At 40.3% G+C, this 24,312-nt stretch overlaps 4 protein-coding genes across 10 annotated transcripts; 2 read left to right on the top strand and 2 right to left on the bottom strand.

The window, feature by feature from the left end:
* The first annotated feature begins 4,929 nt into the window (after nt 1-4,929).
* LOC112274421 (peptide-N4-(N-acetyl-beta-glucosaminyl)asparagine amidase A) lies at nt 4,930-8,870 on the top strand. 2 transcript variants are annotated; one of them, XM_024503917.3, is made up of 3 exons: nt 4,930-5,914; nt 6,584-6,688; nt 6,898-8,870. In XM_024503917.3, exon 3 carries the CDS (start codon nt 6,922-6,924, stop codon nt 8,770-8,772), a length of 1,851 nt encoding a protein of 616 aa, XP_024359685.1. In that variant the 5' UTR covers nt 4,930-5,914; nt 6,584-6,688; nt 6,898-6,921; the 3' UTR covers nt 8,773-8,870. The 2 variants fall into 2 exon arrangements, with proteins under 2 accessions (XP_024359685.1, XP_024359684.1); XM_024503916.3 differs by lacking the exon at nt 6,584-6,688 and having other exon boundaries at nt 4,931-5,914.
* Nucleotides 8,842-15,568, bottom strand: LOC112274420 (phosphatidylinositol 3,4,5-trisphosphate 3-phosphatase and protein-tyrosine-phosphatase PTEN2A). Of its 6 annotated transcripts, none has more exons than XM_024503913.3 (14): nt 13,237-15,563; nt 12,923-13,018; nt 12,696-12,752; nt 12,490-12,555; nt 12,106-12,282; nt 11,788-11,874; nt 11,505-11,569; nt 11,104-11,180; nt 10,881-10,921; nt 10,541-10,671; nt 10,321-10,387; nt 9,988-10,177; nt 9,546-9,716; nt 8,842-9,389 (listed from the first exon to the last, which is right to left on the bottom strand). In XM_024503913.3, the coding sequence occupies exons 1-14, from the start codon at nt 14,215-14,217 to the stop codon at nt 9,235-9,237; spliced, it is 2,361 nt and encodes a 786-aa protein (XP_024359681.1). In that variant the 5' UTR covers nt 14,218-15,563; the 3' UTR covers nt 8,842-9,234. The 6 variants fall into 6 exon arrangements, with proteins under 6 accessions (XP_024359681.1, XP_024359675.1, XP_024359680.1 ...); XM_024503907.3 differs by having other exon boundaries at nt 12,923-13,063; nt 13,237-15,548; XM_024503912.3 differs by having other exon boundaries at nt 9,546-9,674; nt 12,923-13,063; nt 13,237-15,484.
* A 3,119-nt stretch (nt 15,569-18,687) lies between these two features.
* Nucleotides 18,688-20,510, top strand: LOC112274436 (uncharacterized). Its single transcript, XM_073529954.2, has 3 exons — nt 18,688-19,271; nt 19,474-19,559; nt 19,648-20,510. Exons 1-3 carry the CDS (start codon nt 19,193-19,195, stop codon nt 19,852-19,854), a joined length of 372 nt encoding a protein of 123 aa, XP_073386055.1. The 5' UTR covers nt 18,688-19,192; the 3' UTR covers nt 19,855-20,510.
* Nucleotides 20,511-21,213: 703 nt separating this feature from the next.
* On the bottom strand, nt 21,214-22,877 carry LOC112273853 (proteasome subunit alpha type-7). The gene is made up of 3 exons (XM_024502851.3): nt 22,559-22,877; nt 21,683-22,097; nt 21,214-21,518 (listed from the first exon to the last, which is right to left on the bottom strand). The coding sequence occupies exons 1-3, from the start codon at nt 22,729-22,731 to the stop codon at nt 21,357-21,359; spliced, it is 750 nt and encodes a 249-aa protein (XP_024358619.1). The 5' UTR covers nt 22,732-22,877; the 3' UTR covers nt 21,214-21,356.
* Nucleotides 22,878-24,312: the final 1,435 nt, after the last annotated feature.

The raw sequence follows: 24,312 nt of genomic DNA, 5'->3' as shown, positions 1-24,312 counted from the left end.
GGTTATTCATATTTGACCTGCCCCTCATTTGATATTTTGATTTCAAAATCACCCACATTATAAGGTGGATGATTTGGTGAAGTACCAAGTGATGTTTTGAAATATCACAAGGTACTTTGAACTTGCATCATAGGTAGAATTTCACCCAAAAAAGGCCATGTGTTGAAACATTGTGTTGGGTGCATTGCTTTTATGTATTAGAACTTGGACATTAATTGTCAACTAATGAAGATTTGGTGATTCTTGTAGTAAGACATCTTTCCTTTCTTTCTTTGAGGAAATATCAGTGTAGAAGAGTTTCTTTGATTTAAGCCTCCTAGAATGAAAGTTTTTGTCTTCCTTTCATGTTCTGAAAAAAATGACACATTAACCTTTTTAATACTTATGGCTAATTTGAAAGCCAACTTGGCACAAAAAAAGTAACTCATATCACAGATGTAAATTCATCAAATATTTTGAAATATTAGTACATTCTTATTGTTTTATGCTTTTAAAAGTCTGAAAAATATGTTTATTTTTAAAAGCATGATCTACCCATCTGTGTTATCTAAGAATGGTTATTTTTAAGTTTTTTTTTGCCATACCTTTCTTGTCTTAGTTGTCCTCCTTTATATAACATACCAAATTAATTCAAATAATAACGATAATAATTTTTATTGAAATAATTTTATTAAACTTTTATAAAAATAATAATAGAAAAATAAATTCAATCTTAAGTTGGTGTGTATGTATATATATATATATATATAAACTGATAGCAATGTATAAGTTGAGAATTAACAGTTGAATAATGTTTACTTTTTTTACAAAATTAATTATACATGATAGTTCTGAGTAACAAAAATAGACGTAAACAAAATGTTTCATGTGTTTTTATTTTATTTTTTAATTGAATCACTCTGTCAAAGAAGATCATAAATCTGGTTTTATTTACTTTTTTTTTTTTTTTTATTACATTAAAACAATGACCAATATTCAAAACGTTTTCTCTTTGCTTTCATTATTATAAATTACATTGTTTACAGACCAAGAACTTACATTTTATTTTGTATAGTTTGAATGTTATGAGAAGATTTTGAAGGATCTTCATCTCACATGTGCAAGACTCATTTTTATATTGTTTTACCAGCATCACCTAGAAGAAAAATAAAAATTGAATGCAACACAGTACACTCAGCAATCATCCCACTCTGTAAATCAGTTATTTGCAATGGAGAACAGTAGCAGCTTCCATGTATGATGTAGAGAGAATGTAGACTTTGTAATAAGTAATACTATGGATTTTTGGTACTCCATTATTTCCCCAAATCATAACAATTCTCTGGTTGATTGATAGAAATCTATAAAATCTCAGACTGATGTTTCAGAAACCCAGACCACAAAAATGTATTTTTAATTATGTATGCATGTGGAATAAATTGTTTGATTGAGGGGCACTTTCTAGTTAAAAACACACAAGGTGAGAGGTATTCAAACACTTCGTGGTCTTTTTTCACTTTATACTGTATCCAAACAACAAGGCTTCCAAAAGATTGAACCATGGCTCTGAAAAATGGACTTTGAGGAATTAAGTGCTCTTATGTGCTTAAACTTTTTATGTTTTTTGAATAAAATGAAATTAATACTTATATCAAAAGACTAGCCATCTATACATTCAACATGTTTATGCATGCTATGATATGGTCTACAAGAATGATATGTTTCACATGCAATGAAATGAATCATACATTGTTGGCCATGTTTATATGCAAAACATTCAAGAAAACAAAAAATCAATGCAATCATCCACACGGAAGACGTTTTATCCACCTCCTGCTGTAAATTCACATCAACACAAATCCACAAGATCTGTGTGCATGTGCACAAACAAGCACATCAGGCCAATCCTAGAATAGCGTTGAAATGGAGTTGTTAAACATTAATAATTTGTCTACTATATCCAACAATATAGTAGCCATTCTTGTACAACTCATTTCTCACAAAAAAAAAATGTAACAACATGTGAGTCCCATAGAATTCCATGTACCAAAATTTATATATATATATATATATATATATATATATTCATAGTCTTTAAAAAACATTAAAATGTTCAATCTTGTTCTCTTTTGTCCTTGTTTTTGTTTGCCTGAAAGAGCTTAATGAAACTGCACTGGGTAGTTGTGATCTTAGGCATCTGAAACTGTTTTTCTCCAGAGTATTAAAAGCAATCCAATGATGGGCAATGTGTCCAGCACTTGGAAACTGGAAGGTGGAGGGGAAGTTATCTCCTTATCTGGCATGAATACCGTTGTCCCATGACAAAGAGCTTTACTGACACTGATATAGAGACACACACACACACACTCTCTCTCTCACTCTCACTCACACACTTACTTGCATACTTAATTCACTTCACTTTACTTTTGCTTTACTTACTTACATGCACTTGCATGTTTGGTTACTGTCCTTTGAGCAAACCCATTTGTGTGGTCTCCAAGTGTGGGAGCCAGTTGACAATTGAGAAACCCACTAGTGTGGGCAAAGACAACTGGAGGAGCAATAGAAAAAGAAAGAGAAGAACGTCACTTGTATGACAACAACTCCAGTGACTGCTCCTCTTTGTGGAAGAATGGTATATTTTTATTTAAGAAAAGAAATAAAAGCTGAATAGAATGAGAGCTGAATTGTAATGAGAGTAGAAATAAAACAGCGTTGTGATTTGGAAAGCAAGAAAGAAAAATAAATAAATAAATAAATAAAAATATACAAAACATGGTAATTAGCCACCAACCTTCTTTTGTAATTTTAAAAAAAAAATTATTTTAATGTACACTGTAAAACCAACAATCACAAGGACTAGCAAGGACTCCAAACCTGGGATTCTTGAACAGCACAAGTCTTGTTGATCTACACTCAAACAACTTGTCTTTCTACTCTGGCCAAATTGGTTTTTTTTGTATTATTAGAGTACTTTTGCCTTTAACTTGAAACCTTTTAGTTTACATAATTCAGTCAACCAAGACAAGATTTTCATGAAACCTTTAGCAACCAGTTTTTTTCAATTTATTTAACACTTATATATATTTTGAATTACCTTTCAAATGTATTTATTTTTGTGCCAAAATACTTATATGCAAATATATATATATATATATATATATATATGCAGTTCACGACATGTACAATATTGTCTTAATCATGAAATGCAGTTTTATTACAATAAAAAATTAAAACAGAAATGATGATGCAATCAGTGCTTTGCTCACTTTCCTAGAATTGTGTAGCCAAAATAAAGTAATCACATCACAACAGTTAATCAGAGCCCCCGTGGCTGCCACGCTGGACTGACTGGAGCCCCAGTGCTCCCATTGTTGGAACAAGCGTGCCACGTAGACTTCCACGTCGTCCTCCTGGGAGCCCAGCATTCATTCCCAAGGCCCGCCAATCATCATGATTGGCACTCCCACCATCGCACTCTCTGCCACTTCCGACGGATGACGGATGAATGCGTACCTACTTTCAAACATCGTTCCATCCTTCTCGAGGGAATGTTGAGAAGAAGGGGCGCAGTTTTAGGGGAGGAGCGGAGACGGATGCCCGAGGCCTTTGACTTTGGATTTGCGTGGGAGGAAGTGCCAATTATGACGAGGTGGGCTGCCCGCTACCCGAGACTGTTCCACCTACGGTGTGCTTTTTGAAATTCCACAACTTTCACTATTTCTCCTGCAATAGAATTTAAATTCTATTTGTGACAAAAAAGAAGAAAAAAAAGACTCCACAACTCTTCCTTCTGCTAATACCCCCACCTTGCTCACCATTAGGCTTTTGGATGGAGAATTTAAGTCCTTTCTCTGTTTCATTATTAGTTGCTCTGTTTTATATTACTATTTTCATGTTGTATGTGTATAATGTGCATGTTTTCATGATTTAGGAGCTTGTCAGGGTGGTTTATGACCTCCCCCTTGCATACTGCAAATGTGTCTTATATTTTGTGCAGAAATGGATGGATACATAAATAAAAAAAATGACTCGTTTGATAATTATAATATGAAGCTCAAGTTGGGAAAATTCCAAATTTTTATCCATCAGTGGAAAATAATAGGAATTGGTTTTGACACAATATTGTATATATTTTCCCTAATGAGAAAAAACATCTGTGTTCACATGGAGGTTTTTAACTGTTTTACTTGAATTGCAATTTTTTCATTTTAAAATTAAAAATAAAGCTGTAATGTTCCACAGTATGGAAACAGTGTGATGATTTTGGGGCACTGAGAAGGTAGAAGGAAAAAAAAAAAAAAAAAAAAAAAAAACAATGGCAAATAGTAGATATTGGATACAATTTGTGGTAGGAATTGACAAGTTTAACCTGTTCTGTTCACAAATGCATACACACAAACCAATTCGCTCATCTTCCATTGTCATGTGTGCACAATCTCTGTTTTGTTTTCCAGGTTGGTTGGTTGGTTACCTTTGGCAAGGGAATGGTGAAGGGCAGGGCCCCATGTGCAGTAATCAAGGGCAATTAGGAGTTCATCAGGGGATGATTGACAAAGTGGGGGATTAGAGGAGCATAAGGCATTGAATGGGCTACAACCGGATTCCATAATTTCCTGTCACCATAACTAAACTTGAATAACCAAACTTTGATAACTAACTTGAATTGATTTGAGGCTTGACAGCTTCAAATGGGATGGGGGGGGGGGTAGGGGTGTGTGTGATGGAGTCATTGCCCCTGGAGTTGATGAGGATGAGCTGTGGAATTGCAAGCATGACATGATGTTGATCAAACCCTGCAGCAGAGAGTCATGAGAAGAGAGTCAATGGGATGGGGACAGGCCCTAGTCCAAATCAGCGTTTAACCTCACTAGGCCCCGGTAACCGGGCTTAGGCACCCCAGTGGATGATGGCGTCTAACCACTCAATTAGCAGCAACGAGGGCCGCCGTTGCGAGGTCGCCCCTCGCGCCTCGAGCGACCAGATTAGACCGCGAGCACCTCGAGCCTTAATGCGCTGATCGAAGTCGTGGGCGCGTGGTCTAGGCGGACTCAGTGTTGCGCTAACTAAGATCACGTTAATCCGAGTGGTTTAGTCGCTAGTTAATGAAGATTTAGTTGTAGGAAACCCGATTCAGGTGGAGCTGGAAGCGGAGTGCGAGCGAGCGAGTGAGGACAGGGAAATCGTCGGGTGCGAGACCGACGAGGTATGAGAATCCGCGGGCGCTATGAGGCGCTCCCAGATGAAGCTGGGGGTGCTGGATGCGGCTGCCTTACCTTCTGTTTTGTTCTTGTCAGGTGGGCGCTGCAAAAGGTGACACTGCAGTACTCATCAGCCTGCAGTTGTAGTCGCGGTGAGCTCACAGTGGAAGGTTTAGACGTGGTCGCCTCCCGGGACTTGTGTGCTTTTGCTCAAGAAAGAGGCACGTTTGTGAAGGATTCGTTTATAGCGTGCAGGTGAGGTGGTAAAACAGGTCAGCTCTGGTGTATCGTTTGTCTGTTTCGGTTTTGGTCGATTTGGAGGGCGAAGTCTTCGGCGGACTCATTCCTCTTGATGGCGATGTCGCGTCCAGCAGAGTCATCTCGTTGGCCGGTTCATGTACAGAAGCACACAGAGAGGAGCAGAAGGGGACGAGGAATTTAGAGTGTGAGAGAAGAAGAGAGAGGGAGGAGAGCGGCACCTGATGTGTGTGCAGGACAGGATGTGACTTTCACCCGTGAGTGATTCAGTACAGCTCAAGGATCGGTAGGTCAGTGAATCAAGGCTGCTAGATTCAGGGGCGGGTATTTCAAGAGCATGTCTCCAGGGACTTTTCGCCCGTCCCTTGGCTACACACCTTATGTAACGCACCTTCCGCGCCTGGATTGCGACTCCTGCAGTGTTGAGGGATCATTTGCGACAGCAGTCAAGTGGGCAGTTGTTCAGCTCTGGAAAGGTATGAAGGCTTTGGGTTTTTACAGTTTTCTAGAAATATGAAGATATATAAATATATATAATGAATGCATCGTCTTCGGTAGCTCGTTAATTCGTTGATTCCAAGACCCAAGATTACTGAAGCTTAGAAGAGAGGGACTCGAATATGGAAGATAGAAACGAGATGAATCAGATGAAAAGAGACAGACAGTGAGCGCACTTGCTCTTTTTCACTCTTCCAAAACCCCTTAAACAATTTTGCTAATGATTGTTGATTGTGCTGACTGAGGGATCTTACAGTACTCATTGAGTTGTTATCGCTGTGTTCATCACAATTGCGGAACCGTAGCTTCCACGGCTCGATAGAGAAAGTAATCACAACTGAAATGCAATAGTCGCTAGAAGAATACAGTGCAGAGAAGCTATTTTTCTTATTTTATTTTCAATATTTAAAATTTGGCAAGCCATTCAGGCTTGTCGTGCATTTGCATTACTGGTGTGTGTGATGGAGAAACATTCACAACAAAATTGCTGTAATGCCATTAGAGCAGAAAGTAGCGTTCCGTTTCAACAGGAAACCTAAACCAAAGCAACAAAACAAACTGATCAGAAATTTTACCTGATATCTAGGCTCTACTATATGACATTTTATTTAAAGAAAAGCGTTCGTTTGTACGATGCTCATGTTCAGTTCAAGGACGCGGATTACAGATTTAACGACGAAAGTGGAACCTATGAGCAGCCTTCGCATCCATGAAAGAATCAAACTTAACTCCTGCTAGCATCACAACCTTCGGTCCGAAACCGCCCTTCTCTCATTTCCGCAGGGACAATTTTTTAATTGGTGTGCTAGAAGATAGGTTATCCTCATGAGTGATGCGGTGAGAAGCTAGTTTATAATCCATAGCCACGCTGCCCAATCCTGAAGTCCAGTTAAATGGGCAGAGTAGTAGCCGAAGTTTTAGGACGACGTTCATTGACAAGTCATGTTGTCGTTGTCTGCAGCCTTGGCGTAAACTAGCTGCAGGAATGGGGACGTCGGATGTGAACTCTAGAACACTCCGAACCAGACATTCGCAACCAAGTCTCTTGCTCATCTGTTTCTTCGTAACAATCGTCCTCAACAGTTCGGGTGTGTCCTGCGCCAAGTTCTCCAATGCGGTGGGGCGAACGCCGCGGCACCGCTACTTGAAAGGAGTTCATGGAGCTTCAAAAATATCTCTGCAACCAGACCGTCACTACGAGAAAGGAGATCAGGAGAGACAGAAGTTGTTCGAGGTGTCGAAGCCGGTGGACATACCCCAGGGGTCGTGGGAGGTGTGCTCCCAAGTGCTGCTGGAGCACAGATTCGGAAATACGATCAACGACCCGCCGACACTGCACCAGTACACACCCAAGGCGACATGCGGCAACGGGGGGTGGACCCTGGTGCTGCTGAAATGGACCGCGACGTGTAGCGGCAGGCAGTTCGACCGAATCTCTGCAGTGTGGCTTAATGGGGTGGAAATTTTCCGGACCTGCACCGCGGAGCCGACGCCGAATGGGATCGTGTGGACCGTGGAGAAGGACGTTACGCGATTTTCGGCTCTCTTTAAGAAGCCACAGATGCTCGCACTGGAGCTAGCGAATGTAGTGGACGAGACCTACACGGGGATCTACAATGTGACTCTCTCGGCTCATTTCTACGTCGGCGGGAAGGCGAAGTCTTCCAAGGAGAGCTACGGGGGCGTCGCGGATGTGATCCTTCCCTTCGCCGAAGTGTCTCCTCTTAAAGGGGGGCACTGGTTCCAGCTACAGAACGAGAGTGACGTGCAGAGCCGAGAGATTCAGATCCCTCGGAATGCCTACAAGGCGGTGCTTGAGATCTGCATCTCCTTTCACGGGGACGATGAATTCTGGTATGCCAACCCGCCTAATGACTTCCTCTTGTCGAACAACATCAGCGATCAAGTTGCAGGAAATGGCACCTTCCGAGAGGTGCTTGTGTCGATTGACGGCCTCCTTGCGGGGGTAGTGTATCCGTTTCCTGTGTTCTACACCGGCGGTGCGGATCAACACTTCTGGCGGCCCATCTCTGGCATCGGATCCTTCGTCCTGCCCTCATACGACATTGAGATCACGCCATTCCTCGGCAGGCTCATCGACGACCGCAACCACTCGTTCAGTGCTACCGTAACGAATGCGCTACCCTTCTGGCTCATAAATGCGAATCTGCACCTCTGGGTGGACTCATCAGTGGACTCCACTAGAGGTAAACTGACGGAGCACTCCGCAGGTGCTCTTCAATCGCATATTACGTCCAGGTTCCGTGGTCTGGATGGGACGTTCCGCACAGAGTCCTCGAGGGCCTTGTCTTACAAAGGCTACCTAGAATCCTCGTTCGGTAATCTGACAACCATCGCTTCATACTCTTACCGCTTTTCGAATGAACTCATATACACCGACGGAGCCAGCTCCAGTGAGGTTCATCAGGAGAGTAACACGGAGGAGAAGGTGATGGTGAAGTCGGACTTTAAGGACCTTGTCTACAATCATAGAACTACGAAATTTCCCCTCAAGTTTTTCTACCGAGAGACGCAGCATCAAAATGGGACGCTATTGGTGAAAGCGGACATTGAGCATTCTTGGGACCAGGATCAGCAGACGCAGTCGGTGATCGGTGAGGGCGAGAGCTCCTTCAGCACGTTGAAAAACAAGCAACGTTCCAAGGGCGAGCTCGTGATTCCGCCCAAGGGAGCCATCACTCGTGGGGTGGCCACCACGAAGCAGAAATATGCGTATGAGAGCACGGAGGGGTGTTACTTCCGGTCGTTGGGGATCTCCAACTACACATTTCTATATGACACCTCTGATCGCCGATGTAGCATTTCTTCTCAGTAGATTGATCAATTATTGTAATTTGTAGGTTTCCATGCGCCAATTCATTGAAAATAATCTTGACTCAACACTAATTCATTTCGCAACTTCTTTGCAACTATCATCTTATCGTTCAACATGTGAAATTCAGTGCATATCAGCCTATCCTAGACGAATAAAACAGTGGAAGGTCAATTCGCTAAGAGTCATCGAAAAATTTGCACACGAATACTATAAACGACAGCACTCTTTTGACAAACCACTCTACTTCGTAGCAAATATACTTCAGATGATAATCCTCAAATCTTTAGATGACTCTAGTAGGAAGAACTGTTCAGAGTGTATTTCAGAGATATTACCACGACCTACATTTACAGTGCTCATATGGAACTATCATTCAACGTTCTGCTCTACTCCAGCAAACAGTCTTTTGTTTCACATTTAGTAAGTTGTTTAAACAAGGGGTCATCTGTGAGTATTGCAAGTTCATTTAGCACGATAGGGAAGTTTCAAGGCTAGAATGCAATCGGTTTGAAGAGAAGTGCCAGAGATCAGAATAATATGAATTTTAGTATCATTACAATTTGTCTGCTGGCAGCTCCTGATCACCCTCAAAATGTATGCTTTCCGTCCAGATAGGTCTTCACTCAGCAGAGAACACCATACATGAGATTAAATTTCGTCACTTTGATAGTCCTCTTCATCACCAAAAGTGAAAAGAGAAGCATCCGCAGAATTGGCAGCAGCCATCGCATGAAAATCGCTAGGAGGATCACTAGAAGTCAAACGCGCAATACCTTTACTTTGAAACGAAGACTCTGGATCTTCACTCATGAGGGAAGTTCCCTCAGATTCTCTGATGTCACGTTTCTCCGCAGAAGAGCGTGGCAAAACCCCTGGACTTTCTTCGTCTTCTCCTTCACTATCTGCAAGAGCACAATTCTTCCCATTGAAGCGCGGCAGGTGATCTAATTGTGACATTCAAACGTGTGAGGTGCTGGGACCAGATGCTCTATGAAACATGCATTTGGGCACAACATTACATCAATCAGAGGTCAGCTATAGGATTCAGCTCATGATTTTATCCCTTAACAGTTGATAGCTGTGCTAATGTCGGGGAAGCATGCTCGACAGCAAGGTGTGTGGAGGTACCATGCTGTCGGCATGTTGACTGTATTCTGATTTCATTGCATTAGAATGAAATGTGAGCCAATGATAACTCAGCCAAGGATTACATACCTGTGAAAATAGCTTCTCCATTTGTTGCTGTATTAGTGCATGGAAATTTTCTACCGAAGGTCATGTCTGAAGGCAGAGGTGGTCTGATACTTGCTGGAGCAGTTTCTGCTGTGCTAGTTGTTTTCATAACGGATATAAACGAATCCTGAAATTCCAATTCTACTTGAAATCCTGTTGCTTCGCTCAGCCCCTGTAAAGATAAGATTTTTTAGAGATGAACGCATATTACTAGGCGGCTATTCGCGAAAGCTAGTTCTGGTAATATTAAAGAATTGGGTGAACCGTTAGCTTCCTTTTACTCCCAGAAAAATGGCATACTTCAGAAAAATTTACCTCGTTTCCATCAAGATCATTTATTCGGAGAACAATACTTCTCCTCATCATATTCGTGTTTAACCAACTGTGATCAATTCAATCAATTTGGTCAACATATGAAATTTACTTAAAACACGACTAACAATCTCATACTGAAAACTTAAACTTGCTGCGACGCTGTAAACGGTGCCTGTTTCAGGTTGAAAGGCCAAGGATAATAGTGAAGAAAAAATCTTACCAGGAAAACTGAACTTCTCCATTCTGGAAGTGGATTCTGAAGTCCCCATCAACCGCAGCAGCATGCCCACCGTTAGGCAGCTCAAAAAGAAGAACTTTGCTGTTAAGAGCACTTATCCATAGGTCTTCTGCCTGCCCAAGGAACAACAGCCATTAAGATATAAAATTTCAAATGGGTAAAAAGAAATCATTTGCTCTATGCGTATAAAGAGGAAAAACCAAACTTCAGTGCATATAAATGCACTTAGAGCAGATCTAAGTTTCGTCTCTGAATATGATCATCGGTTCTGTCTCCAAAGAGTGAACCACCGAAGGTGTAAAAGAGCAGGAAAGAAACTCACCAGCATAAAGTTAGAATGCTTTATACTAGTGAATAACACACCTGGTCATTGTAACCATGCAACCCTAGTCAGTACGTAGAAACCAGAAAAAACTGTAGCAGATTGCGGCCACTTCCAAAATAGGACTTCACTCAAACAGATGAGCATTCGGGTCTTTAGTGAACATTGCGATGATAAAGTTCTCTGAAGATAAAAATCTCAGAAGGAACAGCATGTGTGGTACCGTCATGATCTGAAATCGTCACAGAAGGACGGATCCAAGATGGACAGTTGATCAGGCGTATACTCCTTAAGGTACATCTGCAATGAAAACAAACACCGTGTCAACAAGCAAAGGACAACAATAGAATGTTACGGGAACACAAAATACATTCAAGCGGCATAAATAGTTACATGAAACTTGTACATGAGCAGGATATCCACATGTTCTTCGAGTGCATCAAAAGATGAAGTACGAATCACTTGCACAGACAATAAAGGATCTAGAACCATAAGCATGTAGACATTGGTATCACTGAGTAGTTCAGGGCTTTAGTACAAAGGGGTTGTTCAGGAGAAAACTAGCATGCAGATATAGCAAAGGCATTATAAGCATGCATACAAATTAACTGGTATGCATAATACCTTCGCCCACCTGGAGTAAATCCGTGGTGTTTTCTCAAGACCTCCTCATAGTATTTTACGTACCGCTGCCATATCAGAAACACCTACATGTAAGTCTAAATTGCATGAGGGTATGCCAATACTTCCGTTCAGTAAAAGATAAGAAGAAAACCCTCCAAGTTAATCATCTTAAAACGCAGGTCGAAATTACTGCACCTATATTATTTGTGTCTAGTTAGTAACAAGCTGCTTTACTAAGATTGTAAAATGAATATCACTGTTAACACACAGGATGAACACTCACAAGATGGCTGGGAAGTATTAAAGCGTTACTATTCACACATCGTTTCTCGTTGTAGTGGTGAACTGATTCCTCTGCAGTAGAAAAGAACTGGAAAAAAAAAAGAAAAAAAGAAAAGAAAAAGAAGATATGCTTAGTGGTAAAAGAGTAGTATTTCGTTGCCAAATTGCATGAGGAAATATTCACGCTAATGTGTAAGTGTTGAAATGTACGTGGCATGATGAAATTACAAACTAGTGTCGATGTCAAAAGTCCACACGAAATATTGCATTGGAGGTGGAATCCAAGTCACTTCGAGGAAGCGACGAGAGACGAACGTACATTGAGATGAAGAAGAAGACAGGATATCATGAGTCCAGTGCGCGCCATCCCTCCCTTACAGTGTACCACTACCACATTCTCAAGACCTGCTTTGAGCCATGTGTGTACAGCTTCGCAAAATGCTGACACGAGCTGCAAAGGAGGGCAATTATTGGTTTGAAAGGGGAAACATGCCACCTGCAAGGAGAGGTACATATTAGCAACAAAACTGAACAACACAGAATTCGTTGAAGATCGTTGAGCGCATGTTTGGTTAAGAGTTACTACACCCACATAAAAGGTGCTCATGTTCAGAAACGTTTGAGCTATCTGATATGGGGCACAACGTGTTGAAATAAAACCCTTCGTTGTCATTGATGTGATAAGTAATAAACGATAACACACCTTATCATAAAGAAGTGAAGTGTCATATAGCTCCTCCGAGCATAAATTGAAGATTTTGTACTTGCCCTGTTAAGAGGCACACAGAGAAGGATCTACCTATATAAATTAAAAATACGTTAAGGTAAACCTCCTTTTCGTCCAGTTCATTGTCGAGCAAGACAACGTGAATTGCAGGAAAAGTGACATGAACACTCAGGAAGACTTACCAAATGCTGCATCTCACAAAATGTGACGAGCTCCTCTATATAGTCTCGGTAATCAGCCTATAGGAAAATTTCCACCAGCAAGATAGCATAAACTTCCGTGAATAAGTTTTCTCATTACATATACATCAGCCAATACTGGGCATGTCGACTAGGCTATTACCTGCAAAAGGAGGACTTGCTTGTGGTCTTCATTATGTTAACATTTGAAGCAACTTAAGCTAACTCACCTCCATAAATCCTAGGATGTTACTTTCGATGACCGGAAACTCCACCGCAATAATATTCTTAGCAATGTACACCATATCCAGATGGGAAGTTCTATGCTGCATGCACATGAATCGATGACTGCTTTGAAGTGACCGCTGGCTCTTCCAGAAGCTCATATGCAAATCATACAACAATCAGGAAAACACCGATTTCATATGCAGAGATAATTCTCACATTAATTCTCACACTAATTGCAGAAATTCTTCCAGACACGAGAATTATACCCTTCATTGATGGCTCAAACATGCAAAGTATCGTGTGCATCTCAACATACCTGATACCATTTCTGGGAGACGAGATGTCGGGCCTTGTTCTGAACAGCCTTGACGGCAGATCTTGAAGAATCAAGCAACCCTTTGGTGAACACATCAAAAGAGTTTTCCACCTCCGCGATAGGAAGCACTCCTACTGACGATGTCCACTTGGCGGAAGACCCAGAGTGGAGACTGTATGGCGAGGATTCGTCAACCTCTATCACCTGATCTGCAGCAGGCTTAGTCACGATGCTCCGCGCCCATTTGGACAATCCAGATACAATTGGGTCCGCATTCTGCTCCTGCACAGATTCCCCGCCCTTGCTCGGCATGTGCTTAAAGGTGAATGACCTCCAAAAGGATTTGGAGGCAGAGGGGGGATCAGCAACGGTATACAGAGAGGATTCTTCAGGTAAAGGTGGAGTAGCATGTTTCCGAAGAGCAGAGAATGTGGAGGATCTAAAAAGTGATTTTACGAATATGTCTGGCCCACCTGCTAGAGTATCTTGCTGCGATGGAACTGGAATTATCATGTCTTTCTCCCGAGAGGTAACGACGTTGGGTTTTACGCAGGATTCTAAACATGGCATCCGGGCGTTGGGAAGGAGGTCGGAGTGTGTGGGGATCGTAATAGTTTTGGAGTGGGCGGTTTTGTCAGGCTCCGGCTCCAGGGGAAGGGATGTGAGGGATCTTGACAGATGCTTGGACTTCGCTGTGAGAAGAGGCGGGGGCAGCGAGGTCGATGGGGTGGTTGTTTTAAGGGGAAATAATGTACTAGAGGTTGAAAGTTGTTGAGTTCTAAGGTGTAACTCAGGGTTTTGCTCTAGAGACGCCTTTAAGAACTTTTGATGGGCCAACGATGAAGGAAATACTTCTGCCCCTCGAACAGGGATTGCTCGATTGGATGCAGACCTACGTAATGACTTGCTTAAAGGGCGTTTCGGGGATGAACTTGGTTGACCACCTGGCAAAGCATCGCAACCGGCACCCATCTCTGGCATTCCCCTTACAATATGCACATCAGAAATCCCCACAACCTTTTACACTCGGGAACAAGGTTCAATAAAATCGCTGACTGACCAGCTCCTCTTCCATTGCATCTAAATTTCTGACAACTGTGCTGGGACCTACGTGAATGCACAAGATCCGTAATTATAGTGAGACAATGCCAGAGGCACTGAATTCGATCACAGCAGACAGCGATGAACCTCCCTCCCACTTCGGATCTTCCATGAATAGTTTCGTAATTGCGATGTGAGGTCAACACAGAACGTACTTGCCGATACCTGCGAGGGCGTAATGAGCATTTCCCAAAGCACCCGCTACTCCCACTACCATCTCTCTCTTTTGTTGAATCCCGGTTCGCCACAGCCGGTCCGCATGGTCCTTCCTACAGACACGGGGTGCAATGCAGCCTTCACACATTCTCCCAGCTCTAAAAGAATGAAGACCCTTGTTTGAACTCTTTGCATGAAATCACTTCTTGAAAACAGAAATTCGCCAATTAAGATCTCCCAGATGAAGAAAAGAAGTCACGATGAAATGTCGGAAATCCCAAACTCAAATGCCACTGTCGGAATGCCATCCATAGCCAGAATCTAGCAGAAGCAATGCAGGGGACCAGAGGTTCTACAACTCATTCAGAACGTTGTGGCAGAGACTGCTTGATCCATACCAATCCTATGAAAACCTCGATCTTTCTCAGCAAACTAAGAATTGTACAAACAATGGTTTCTTCTCGTAAAATCCACCGATCTGCACAATGAATGAACCAGAATCCTTCTACGTGGAATACAACACAGCGAAGTAGTGAGCAGATCATCCAGATACAACTCGAACCAATCTGCATCAAATGCTAGAAGAAGAAATGTTTGACAACAAAGTAACCAAAAGTGGGCAACGCCAATAACAACGATCTCAAGAACATGTATCTAACAGCAGGGTCCCAAGATCCTCAAAACCTGTTGGCCGTGAAGAGTCACTCTACAACCGAAAAACCACCCAAAAACCTCAACGGAGGCCAACGTTGGATACATGAAAACTGCAGCTCAACCTACAACAACGAGCGATAGGCAGTGAGATTCCATCTATGCATCCGCCACAGCGCAGGGCACAAATAAAACACGCAGGAAACGCGAGACTCAGAGCCGTCAGAGCCGCAATCTGTCTTCGCCTGCCTCCCCACTGGGCCTTTTCGGAGTTCGTAAGGGGCTCCGAAACCGGGATTTAGGTCGCGTAATGCCCACCCGCAATTTAACTAGAACGGTTACTTCCACATCACGCCCACGTCATCTCGTTCTCTTGAGAGTAGAGGTTTTAATGTGATGGAGGGTGTGGAGTTTTCTCTGTAGTTAACACTGAGAATGGGTATTTTTTTTTTCTATAGTTGTTCTGGGGGATGTGTGTTTTTTCGGAACTTTTACTTCATTTGGTACTCCAGTTTCAACATGTAAAAGTGATAGCATATTCTGCACGTTAGATTCCATATGATTCCATCTCTTCATGATTGAAGATCGTGGTAAGTGGTATCATTTGTTTAATTAGATCGTGTGAATACCCTATTAATAAAACTTTGAGTATTCTCTATATATCCTCACACATGCATGTGTGTATGTGTGTAAAAATATAGGACAATATGTCGACTATCCAAAATAATCTGTATGTATGTATGGATGTGCAAAATGCTTTCCTCGGCTTTTGCAATTTTATATATAACACAGACACTTCAAAAAAAGAACTAAAAAATTGTAAACTTAAAAAACAAACCTGTGGATGTAACTAATAAATTGCAACAATTTTTTTGGACATATTTCAACTTATGTATACAAAAAAAAATAGATACAGACGAGAATTTTAATAAAAATTGCAATATCTTCTTTTGGTACAATAACTGTTTCTTACCAAAATAGAAATCGTAAGATGATATATATATATATATATATATATAGGATTTCTGGATTCTCATTTGCACGCAAAGCAAACCCATCATTTACAACTACATGAATAAATAAATAAATAATTTCGTGTAAATTTAAACTGATTAAAGACTTCAGTGTATTTATATTTGCAATAATGCTTCAATGAACATGATACTATGTTAAAAAATAAAATAAAAATACCATCCTGACATTTTCCATTGACTTATCGATCAATATTCACAATTAGCATCATGTATGATAGTATGACATTTATATGAATAGACCGAAGGACTCACACTTGTCCTCACATACTTCATAAACAGGAGGTTTCATAATTTTGCAATAGGTTTGCTTTTGCTTGAGCCTGCAAACCACATCAAGAAGATTGCGGGTGTTTGGGTAGCAACGGATAGATCGCAGTGTCGGTAACAGATTTGTTTGTCGGTCGTTTATCTCAATGTCGGTAGAGGTTGAGTTGGGTAGTCGACTGCACTCAAGCTGGATGAAAGCAGAAAAAACCAAGCAGCTCAGATTTCAGTAATCGTGGCCAGCACAGTGATAGTGACGCAGCTGCCATTGGGTAACAATAAGAACTTGCGAAGATCTGCGCTCTATGAAACTATTCGAAGGCTCGAGAGGATCTAGACACAGAACTACATATTTAAATAACGAGATATAAGGCCGTCAGCAGCTGAGATTTAAGTGAGGAAACAAGGTGATGTAGATTCTGAATACTTCAGAATGCGACTCATTCTAGACAGCGAGGGAGCGTTTATTCTAGGGGACCGGTATCTTGCTTGATCACCGCAAGAGAAGAACAAGCGTCGATGATTTCACATGAGGAGCAATTCGAATGTCAGCTCTTAGCACACATCAAAGTCAGTTCCAGTTTCACTAAGATGCGCTACCAGGCAGACCGAAGGTCTCGTGTGTCAAGAAGAGAAATTACAAAGATAAAAATGATGCAATAGAGAAAAGGAGAAGATAGTACTGAAACCGCCCTCGACATGTTTGACAATCCATCGCAATAGCCGACTCGAATTTACTCTACAATTCAAGTTTTCAGTATCGAAGGTCCATTTGAACTCCATATACAGCAGAGGCGTATCCGATTTCATTGCACACCACCATGTCTGAAGAGAACTTTTTAGAAATTGTTGGTCGACAGAACATAGACAATAATGCTGCAATAGCAGTTTCACTGATATTTAGGTGTTTCCACCTGCCAATGAAATAATGCACTATTCATTAATGGCACAACAGTACTTCCCGTGTTTCTAGGTTTTTGGCTGCTGTCGTGATTGCGCCTGTCTACCTTCTTGACTTATGGTCTTGTGCCAAAATCTTTCACTGGTTACTGAATCACTCAAGATGAGAACGGAAGCGATGAATGCACTTGTCCAGCTCCGCAATCACGTCTATCGAGACATGCCTAGTGATTCCTGGAAGTGAGCTCATGCAAGTAGTTGTCGTTGAGGGTTGTGGGAGTGACAGTAAAAGAGGCTCATCGATGAAATACTAGACAGCACTCATTTCACTTATGACAAAACTACCAGTGATATCTAGATCGATTACAACGCTGGTGAAAACATAGCGACTGGGTCTAGTAGTAATCTCGAGAAGTTGCTACTGGGTTGCAGGTTCCTTTAGTTTTTGGTTGAAATTTAGTACCACATTAACCGTGTTGAACAAAAAATGAAACAATCCGAAGCAGAGTCATGGTCAGGGTCTGTCATTGCCTTAAAAAGTGAAGGTAGGGGTCCCGTGTCTGCACACGCAGAGCCTTCAGAATTGCAAATTTAGCGGAGTTGGTCACCCTTCAACCAATGATAGTAGAGCTACACTTGTAGCATCCGTTGCTGTTGACGAGTCTAATAAATTTTAACTCTGACATAAAGTCCAGGTCTGAGCAGTGTACTAACCCTGCAGATATATTTTGCAATTCGAAGGCCTCAGAAACGGTCAACGTTATCGCAGATTGCTGCCATCACTCATTTCACCACAATTATTTGTTGCAAATCAGGAAACAAGCATCAAAAGTAGTAAACGAAACTTCGGGATTTGCAGAGGTTTTCCTGGCGTGAATCTCCTTGACCAAGAGCGTCAGCATCAACTCGATTTACCATCATGGCTCTCAAATTAGACTATAATGATGCTACAGTCTAGGATTACAGCATGGATGAATGCGCCTATGTTTCTAACATACTTAATACCTGGAGTTCATACGTTGACAGATAAGGGAAGCAATCTTTTTTTATTAAAAAACTTTTGTGATATTGTAGACTTCAGTTGAAATTCACTTATCGAAATGTACTATCGTAAAATGACTCTTGAGCACTAACCTAGATTTAACTAAATTTTCTCAGCTTCATTCAGGAAAACAATATGGATGGCAGACTACGGAGTTGACATCTCTACAATCCACAGTTTTGTGCCATGAATCGATGATTTGTGACATATCAGTCCCTGGAACTTCTAGGGCCAATTCCACTAAACTTCCAGTAATTAAAGAAGTAACAACTGTGCATAGTGATGCGCGGTGGTTGAGCAAAAGTGAACACCTAGATTCTGAGAACTTCATAGTTTCTTCGAAGCAATCAAGCAATGGTGATAGAGAATCTCTCGAACGGATCGATTTTGGGAATGTTTATTAGGGTAGAACGAATGCGAACGACGGACTACTAACGGGAAGTAGAAGCAATAGAACCACCACAGGAAGACAGTGGTGAAATGTTGTGTTTAATCAGCACCCCTTCTCAATGAGAAAAACGTCAATAAGAAACTACCCAAAGTACAATAATTCGTTTTCAACGCAGATTCCGTTGTGTCACGATGCAAGTTTTTGGCAGGGAGTGGGAGGTTATGAACCTGATATGTCAGATATAGAGAGTCGGAGCTGTGTAGAAAGATTGGTTAGAATGAGTTCATATGAACCTAGATATTTGGAGATTGGAAGGGTCCAAGCATTCACCGAGGATATGCATATGGATTTGGGAAGTTCAGGAAGAAAACGAGCAAGTTTGAGGTCTTCATCATCTGAGCATTAGTTTAAGGCTTCATGCGAAGGGCGATGGACGTACCCATCCCAACCATACCTTTCTCAAAAGTTTTCAATGTCTCCAGTTGCTTCAGAATTTGTAAGGTTACTTCACGACTTCAATTTGCACAATTACTGTAGCTTGAGGACAGTATTGCCATGTAAAGTAAGAGTAGATTCGAATCATAGATCATTTCTTAGATGCATATTGTCTCGTGCAGATCTTCTTTGTGAATGTATTGTCCTTTATTCGAAAACCTTCGAAGTAGCGTGCTATGTCCATTACTCACATTCAACTGCAGGCCTCAGCTGCAAGACTTCTAATGGTGTAGTAGTTGTTGAGGAGCGTGAAGAACTGGCTCTCCGACAACCAACGAAAAGATCCAATGTAAGGAGCAGGCTAGTGTAGGCTATAAATTGTGCATGAACAGCAGTTGTTTCCGAGTGTCAGTAACATGACTATAATTCTATCACAGGCTATGCATGAATGGGTCGGCGGCGACTGTAACACTTCCCCAATTGTGTGCTCTTGGTTTGGACGTCAAGAAAATTATGCTGCAAGCCCTACTACTTCTTCGATGTTAACCATGGTCAAATCCAGACTTCGCATAGGCTACAAACTGTGCACTTACGGCTGTTCCGGGCTTGTGCATCTACTTGTTTTGAATTTTTCTTTTCTGTGAATTTGTTCTAATGGTTAGATAAAAGACTATTAAATCCAACTGGGTTAGGTTTTGAAATTTGGATTTCAAGGATAAATAAGGGTTTCTTTAATCTTAAGCAATCTACCAATTGGGTTGAAGCAAATTTTTCTGAAGAAGTGATATAATCTTAGTTTTTTTTAAAAAAATCTTATTTTGAGTGCAAGTGAATTGTTCAACAAGCAGTTATTGCTGCTAGAAGATCAACATCAAGGTTGGAAAAGGGAGATGGCTAATATACAAGCAATTAAGGATTTTTTTACTTTCTGTTGGTAATTTGGATTCTTTTTTAATTTGTTGTGCTTATTTTTAACCATTAGATTGTAATGTGCATAAAAATTTAAGAATGATCAACATTTTAATCAAGAATTATTAAGGTTTTAAGATTGCCCTAGAATTTGTTAGGATTGTTTAGGTTTCAATTAGAGTTTGACTAGAATTTTTTTAGAATTGTATTAGGATTATTAGGATTTATTTAGGGTTGGATTAAGACATTTTTAAGGTTTGCTTAGGAATTCTTTAAGATTTTTTTGTAACATCTTTAGAATTTCTTTTAGGATTTCTTTAAGGATTCTTTACAATTTTTTTAAGATTTGTTTTATAAAGAAATCTCTATGATTGCTTTATGAATTATTTAGGATTTCTTTCGGATTTTTTTTAATATCCTTTATAATTTCTTTAATTTTTTTTAAAATTATCTAATGATTCATTTTAGGAATTTTTAAAGATCCTTTAAAATTTTATTAAGGTTTTGTTATAATTGTTAAGATTTGTTTAGAATTTTATTAGAATTGTTAAGATCTTTGTTTGTTGCAAATACAATTTACGTTCCAGTGTATTCGACGGTGTATACTGTCACAAAACTCATCAATTTGAAGACATCAGAAATCAACAAATTATTGAATAAGGATAACCTATTCGGAAGAAAAAACGAGGATGTTTTGAAAACCACCATATCCCACATTAAATGAGTGGGAACCTTAAGTTTCAAATTTCATTATCCACAGAAGACCAGGAAATTCGGTCTATACTTAATAAATACCAAAGTGATAGTTCAATTTGACTCAGGAAAAGAACTAACATGTGCGTCTCACTCCAATCACTCTAGGAGCGAGTACATTCAAGGCTAAGGGCCCGTGAATATCCAGCCAGTTCAAGACTATTTTTCACCCACTGGATTCAAGTCAAGCGGATCCTATTTTTATATAGCTAGTTATATGGATTTTAGCAAATTCAATTCATCATAAATGAGATCTTCATAATCTGACCGTCCTATGATGTACAGAGCACATCACACCCATTAAACAACAAGTAGAATTTTGCAAAATTCAAAAACCAATCTAAAGATAACGCTGAATTGGTAATGGTAGCATGCTTTACAAGTTTACATAAAGCGACAATGGTGCTTGAAAACTGACCACTGTCACCTGTTGTCACCTTGAGGTATAACCCTGTCGCCATGGCCAATGAACTAATATCAATGCCTACTGATCACGAGGAGGACCCTTTTTCGCTGCTTCGGCAGCAGCCTTCTCAGCTTCAATCGCAGCAACAATCCCCTCAACTTCTGCCTCATCTAGCAACCTTAAACCTTCATTCTTGGTCATTACTGCAATTTCAATGTTTTTCCCACCGCTCTCTACCACCTGTCGCAATGCAGCCACGAAGTGAGTTTCTTAAGTTTTGTAATGAACGAAAAAAACTATTATGACCATCAGTACCTATTGCAACCTTCAGTTTTCCGTGTAGGGATGAGACTTTAAAAAAGTAGAAAACATGACCAACAACGAACATAAAGATTGGCACTTACCTCTAGAAGCGCTCGCACAGCCAGCTTGACTGTCTCGGCACCTGAGGTCTCAGTATAATTCTTCTCCAGAAACTCACGCACTGAATTTGAGTTACGACCTGTAGCATTGGCTTTCCAAGCTGAGAAGGTTCCAGAGGGATCGGTCTGGTAAAGGGAAGGTACCCCTGTGTAAGGGTCGAATCCTACAATCAATGTAGAGATACCGAAAGGACGCACTCCACCACTCTGAGTGTACTTCTGCTGCAAGCCAGCAATAAAGCGAGTGATGTATTCCACCGTCACAGGATCTTCTACTGTAAGACGATGACTTTGGCATTCAATTCGAGCACGATTGACGAGCACGCGTGCGTCAGCAGTCAAGCCAGCGAAGGCAAGGGATACATGCTCGTCTAGCTTCAGAATCTTCCGGACGGTACTGCAAACAGATCAAAATTCATATAAATCAGTTCCTCAAATTAAAACATGCATCCATTCCTCAGCGTTGAAGGATACTGCTAACGACATCTAAAGCCAAACGCTGAAAAATCATCCTTGCAAAGTCCCGAACCCATCACTCCACCGCTATCGCATAACCTTTTCAAACCCTACACCGTATATGCTCACTGACATCAATGGAAAAACAAAACTAACTCTTTAATCCAGCCAGAAAACGTCACAACCCCACCAACTGAACAGAAGATCCTCTTGAACCAATAGATAGTCCATCCGAAATCAAATCACCCTACACCATGCCGAACCAATTTGAGCAAATCCGACGAATTACGACCGAGATGTAGCTCCAAACCCTAAATCAATACTTCGATTGTCTGAGACATATCAATACACCCAAAACGATCCGACTCCAGGAAGAAAGCATAGCAAAGCAAATAGTATTACCGAGCATCTTGTAACTTGGCTGTGGACTTCTTCTCCACGCCCAAGACAATCGTGTCGGTACCACGCACTCCGACTGCTGCGTTCCCCTTTCTGACAGCCTCTAGTGCATATTCAACTTGGAATAGATGTCCATCAGGTGAGAAGACAGTGATCGCTCTGTCGTAACGCGCCATCTCCCTCGTTCCCCTAAGTTCAAAACTGTTGTCTCGTGCTTGTGCGTTACCTCGAGGTCGTCGGAGATGAGGAAGCGCCTCCGAAAAACAGAACCCCGCCCTCAAAACCCTAATCGCTTCCTCTCTCTCACACACGCGCACACACAAAATCACACTCTAAAACAGCACTGTGCACAAGAGCTCCGTTCAAGCACACCGAGGATGAAGACTTAACCAAGACCCCATGAAGACCTCTGTCCCCTTCGGCTGTGTAGAGGCGGGGGGGATCTTCCCCGGGCTGTTTCCCAAGTCCTGACTTGGAATTCGGGATTCGAACCTCTTTAGGCTTAGATCTTCATTAGGAAATATTGCTGAAACAGTAATCTTCAAATCACAAGAGCGTACTATTGTACCAAGAGCAGACGTCAGGAAAGTTTTCACAAAAATTTTCCATTGAAATTTCAAAACTGAAATTTTATTTAATTAATTTTAAAAATAAATTTAAAAAATCCTCAACCAAAATTCATAATTATATATATATATATATATATATATACATATACATACACATACAAACACAAGTTACATGCATGATTTATTTATTTATTACAGATAAAAATAAATAAATAAATAAATAAATAAATCTAGCAGCTTGTATTTTAAACACACTATTTCGTTTTGTAAATATAAAAAACTAAATAAAATAATATTTTAACAAAAATATTTAAAAAGTAATCATGTTCATTGATTATTTGGGTTTCACTATTACAATATATTACAATATCATGAAATATTTTAACATTACAATTCTCTGTTTATGTTTTATCAATACAAACACATGTACATGTATATATTTGGATAATTATTATTATAAAAAGAGGCTTTTAGCAACATTATTTTGATGCTTTTTTATAAACACATCATAAATTTGATTAGTCATGTGCATATTTTTTTAATTAAAATCCCTAAAGGCAAAAATTGTTCAAATCCATTTTTGTGACCACCCTTTTATTTCCAATCTTTCCTTCTGCATCCTACCATAAAAATGACATTTATTGTGACAAGGAGCCAACAATCCAAACATATTTGTCTTAATACATTAATGAGGGGCCTTGGCACACAACTGAATTGGCAGCTAATTCCAAAGCCATAACTGGAAATTGGCAGTTCAAAATAACATGTTCTCACAAGGATGTAGTTTTTTTTATATAGGTACAATATATCATGTATCTGTAAAATTATGACATGCATATATGATTATTGTGTGCCTAAAAATTATTTAACTGTTATTGAATTTGACATGTAAAAACATTGGAGGAAATAAGCCACATTTAATTGGCTTCAGCTCATCTTCAAAGTTTTGTTTTGCTTCCAAGTGACTTGTTATTGATCAATAGATTATCATAATTTACTTCTTGGCAAATCTAAATATATTTATATTTCTGAATAAGAACATGAATATTTTTAATAATATATTCATGTTCTTATTCAGAAATATAAATACATTTAGATTTGTTTTAAATCGTTTATTATTAAAATACTACACACAAATGTTTTTGGCAAGCCATTCCAAAAATAAAAAGGTACTACATAAAATTGAGA

This window comes from Physcomitrium patens, chromosome 21 (genome assembly GCF_059467195.1).
Source record: "Physcomitrium patens ecotype Gransden chromosome 21, ASM5946719v1, whole genome shotgun sequence".
NCBI lineage: Eukaryota > Viridiplantae > Streptophyta > Bryopsida > Funariales > Funariaceae > Physcomitrium > Physcomitrium patens.
This window is presented reverse-complemented; position numbering and strand designations above follow the sequence as displayed.